This window comes from Opisthorchis viverrini, assembly GCF_000715545.1.
Source record: "Opisthorchis viverrini unplaced genomic scaffold opera_v5_24, whole genome shotgun sequence".
Lineage (NCBI taxonomy): Eukaryota > Metazoa > Platyhelminthes > Trematoda > Opisthorchiida > Opisthorchiidae > Opisthorchis > Opisthorchis viverrini.
The window spans coordinates 1,660,962-1,665,058 of record NW_008751680.1 but is presented as its reverse complement, the minus strand read 5'-3'; the positions used below and the strand labels follow the sequence as shown (position 1 = coordinate 1,665,058).

General features: G+C 42.9%; 1 protein-coding gene across 1 annotated transcript in view; it reads left to right on the top strand.

Annotated features, from left to right (window-relative positions):
• The window catches only part of T265_02097 (hypothetical protein), a gene marked incomplete at both ends in the record, with an annotated part of 59,774 nt that overhangs the window by 45,393 nt on the left and 10,284 nt on the right, over positions 1 to 4,097 (top strand). The window contains 4 exons of the mRNA XM_009166256.1: positions 190 to 369; positions 1,575 to 1,627; positions 1,845 to 1,878; positions 2,715 to 2,842. Coding sequence (XP_009164520.1) covers positions 190 to 369; positions 1,575 to 1,627; positions 1,845 to 1,878; positions 2,715 to 2,842 — 395 coding nt within the window. The remainder of the gene's footprint in view (positions 1 to 189; positions 370 to 1,574; positions 1,628 to 1,844; positions 1,879 to 2,714; positions 2,843 to 4,097) is intronic.

Sequence of the window (4,097 nt, the reverse complement as noted above, 5' to 3'; positions counted from 1 at the left end):
TTGAAATGTCTTCCCCCCGCGCCCCGCATTTACTCATCCAGACCCTTGGCAGCTCTGTGCGTGTATATGCAAGTAGTATCATGTTGTCGGAACCTTCCTTTCGTGAAGATTTTTATGGGCGGTCAAGGTTCACCTCCGGGTGGATAACATTTCAACTTGAATTCTCTCCGTTTTCCACTTACCCTGTAGATTATGCTTCAGAATATACAGAAGATTCCACCTTATCAATACTACACGGCGCTTGGCCAGATACTCTCTCGTATTTGCCATGAGGTACCGACGATTGTCACAACATTACTCGACCTGGTTGTCCGGATTTTCGAGGCGTATCCATTGCAGACCATTTGGTTCCTGATGCCTCTAAACGACGTAAGTGCCGAAACATTTACCTCATCATTTACAGTAATTTTCGCCTCAACTTATTTATGACCGCAACAAAATATTCGACTAAGTAAATAGCTCAGCGGTTACGACGCCAACTTACTGATCGGATGGTACGTGGTTCGAACCCAACGTCAGCTTCTGGACGACTGCTGTCTAGGATTCTGGAACCTGATGGTATCTCAGCCGTCATGCCTCCTTACGTTGGCATGGCAGCTAGGCTGCGTGTTTGCGTTTGTTTATGAAAGTGTGATTGAAAGGACACAAGTTTTGGATTGACGATCGCTACCAATAGCACTATTTTGTTCAATTGAACAGTCACTGAACTGGAAATTGCGAACCACGGATTAGAACACGTTCCTATTTGAACGTGAATCGTTGATCCAGCTATATTTCAGAAATGAAAGAAATTGTCAGGATTTCCCGGGGAAGGATAAGGGGTAATCGGTGTCGTTTTTCAAATTTCTCATCTGATTAAAAAAATTAGGTCATTTATCTACCCCATGCGGACTTCGTTTTCAACTTAACAATGTTTGAACTTGTAACGAATGTCCAGAGTGCCGTAGACTAATTAACTGTGTACCCCCCATTACTTTTGCCATTTATCTTTCGTTTTGTTCCCCATATATCAGTAAACATCTCACTCCTGCAGAAAATATTATATGATTGCTACGTTTGCTCTTTTTTTTCTCTCTCTCAGCGCTCACACTTTGCAGTATAACGAATATCAGTCTTCTCATTAAGGAAACTACTCACATGGTTGCTGAAAACTCTTCCTTCAGTTTGCTTTATGAAAATATACTGCGATATCTCGAATATCGTGCCAACTGAAGCATGAGGCGGCCTGTGTGCAGCACGTTCAGTTGTAGAATATCATAAACGAGAAATTCAATTGAGTCTCTCGTGAAGACCAAACTGATTTGCAAATGAGTGTATATCTCGAATAGCAGTCTTGTTTTCAGAAAGCTAGATGTGCAGCCGCTTGGACTTAATTGATCCATTTGACACTTGTACTGTACGCTGTTGGGTCAGCTGGTCCTCTGATTGGTTGTGGTGTTGGGAGCAACCTCCGTTGGGTCCTGGTTACCAGACTCGGTTAACAAACCAAGAAATAGCACCATCCTTAAGCTGTCGACATCTCCATATTCCGTGGCCATATGTTTAACAGTGCTTTGTCACTCTTCTCTTTCCAGTCTTCGGTTCGTCAGCGCCGCGATCGCTGTCAGCAGGTCTTCAGTGCGGTCAAGTATGTTGTGGCTCTTGTTGTTCACCGTGTACTTCCGTTTACGTTCATTCATGGTTTATCTCTTCGTTCTGAAAACTTCAGTTTTCCTTCTTTAAAGTGACCGGAAATGTCCGCTTTTGTTTGGTCTTTTTCAGGGGGTTCTTACTTGTCGAATGCTTTCGAATTGTGCTTGTAACCCAGAAACTCAACTTAAACATGTGCCATTTCTGACTTGTAGATCAAGACAACCGGCACTCATCAAATTCATCACGGTACGTTTTTGTGACTACCTTTACTTGTTATTAAAACATCTGAATCTTTTCAACTTTTGCTACCCATTATAGAGTGGTTGTCATATCCTGCCAAAGTAATTCCTCTATCTGGAAAGTACGTTCTTGTGATGGCCCATTGCCGAAATTCAGTTCGTAAACTTGTTTTTCCTTGAAGAGTTATTTCCGCTCACCCAGTTTTATGTATTGCGCGAGGTTCCTTTGCCGAAGCTCGCTTGTTTTGTGTTTTGATTTGACGGCATGTGGCCAACAATTGCTTTGGTTCTACTTGTCCTCATGACGCTTGTATCCCACATGGGAGCCTAGCCACAGGTGGGTACTGGGAACCAGTCCCGGCTGAAGTTGTTTGTCATTGAAATATTGACGCCTTCGAGTTAATTCGCTGTTAGGAACATTCCGCATCCGTAAAACTGCCTCATAGTGACCAATTTTTCCATCCTGTCATGCTCTTCCTGTAACCCTGCAACGACAAAAGTAATTTTGTTTCCCACGTCTCACTGTGACCATCGGATACCGTGTGCCTCTTCTAACATTCGGGAATGAAATAAAAATGATGTCCAATTTTTTATTGAGGTATGACATCTAGAATATCTGTCCTTCTTTCAAAACCTTTTTACCGATTCTGTTGATCGTCGCTGGCTAAAAGCTTTGCTACACTCGTATACGTACTCAATGATGCTGAAAATTATGTTCTATTGTATTTTCGTAATTTCAGCATGGTCCGTGATTAAAATATGAATATGGTTTATATCTGGTCGTGCAAACTACTTTACAATCGAATGATCCAACTTTTGCCTCCCTATTTTTTGCAATTTCAGGATTCCATAACACTGTGTAATCACCTAAGAACTATATGCGGTTTATTCATGTCGGCAGATCGTCGTGAGTTACGCAGTTTCAGTCTTCATCAGTTTCAACGCCCGTTAGCGCGCCTGATCGAAAACAGGTTCGTTTAAATAAACTTGTTCCACTTTAAAGCATTTATTAGCATTTATCATATGTGCTTCATCTGGCGCCCATCTGTACCATCTTATATTCACTTCACTTCGAACCGGTCATCTCATTCAACTGGATGTGTGTATTTGCTTCCGAATTATTACTTCTACCAAATGTAGTTAACTGCTTAGAGCGGTGAAATTGAAACAGTAACTTGGCTATTATCACAGTCAACGGAGTCAAGTAAAATGCTTACAAGATGGTTTTCAGTAACCTGTCGAAGAAGAAACGGAAAACTAACATTTGGTTACCTCAGAATGGGGCACTTTCTCTCAAGAGTCCTGGCTTACGGACAAAATTGATGAGGATTCTTTATGGAGTGTGGTCTTTCATCTGGTGACTGTTCTTTTAAGATTATTGTAGACAGTAGCACCCGCGAAGACAGCATGCTTCCAGTTTTAGGGATAACCTATCCAGTCTCGAAGTTTTTCGAATAACGAGGGCTAGGAGAGCAAAAGCTCACTTCCTGACCCACGTAAGTTACACTGAAAACGAGTACTTGGTTAGTATTATGATAGTTGGTGTATAACATCATGCTATGCATTCCGTTCAGTGCCATTGGTGGTCCCCTTAATAATGTTCAAAAAGCGGAGGAACTCAATATCCTTTCGCTCCACTTAACTATGTGTATCTTCCCAATCTCTGTCAGACGCCACACCGATTATTCCTTTTCGGCCGGTTGATAATGGGGTGAATGAATATAGCACCCCTCACCGGTGCACGATACTACTTGTAAGGTTGGCGAAGATTCATCGACCAGCTTCGCCCCTTTGGGTTCTATTAATGGGTATGGTGCTCGAATTATTGGCGTTCTTTTTACGTGCTTCAGTGCCGAACCTCATCATCATCGACAGCATGACATCAGTGTTCAACACCGATGCTTCACTGCCGTACAACCATGACTTATTTGAAAGCCTTATTCCAAAAAAAGAGTAAAGGTGGACGGGGGAGACTTAGTGCTAGCCTACCACAATCATTCCGAGGTACATACACCTCCAGACATTCACTTAGGCAATCTGGATAGAAACTGACAACAAGAACGCCACTGACATCGGTTGGCAGCCATATCTTGTAGTGTCTCCAACCAGGCACAGTGAGGATCACGCGGTCCCCATCCTGGAAGGCCAGTAGCACCGACAGCACCCACGCGTTTCGTGATCTCCTTCATACTCCTCTGCCAGGTCATCGGTTGGCCACCTCTCTGT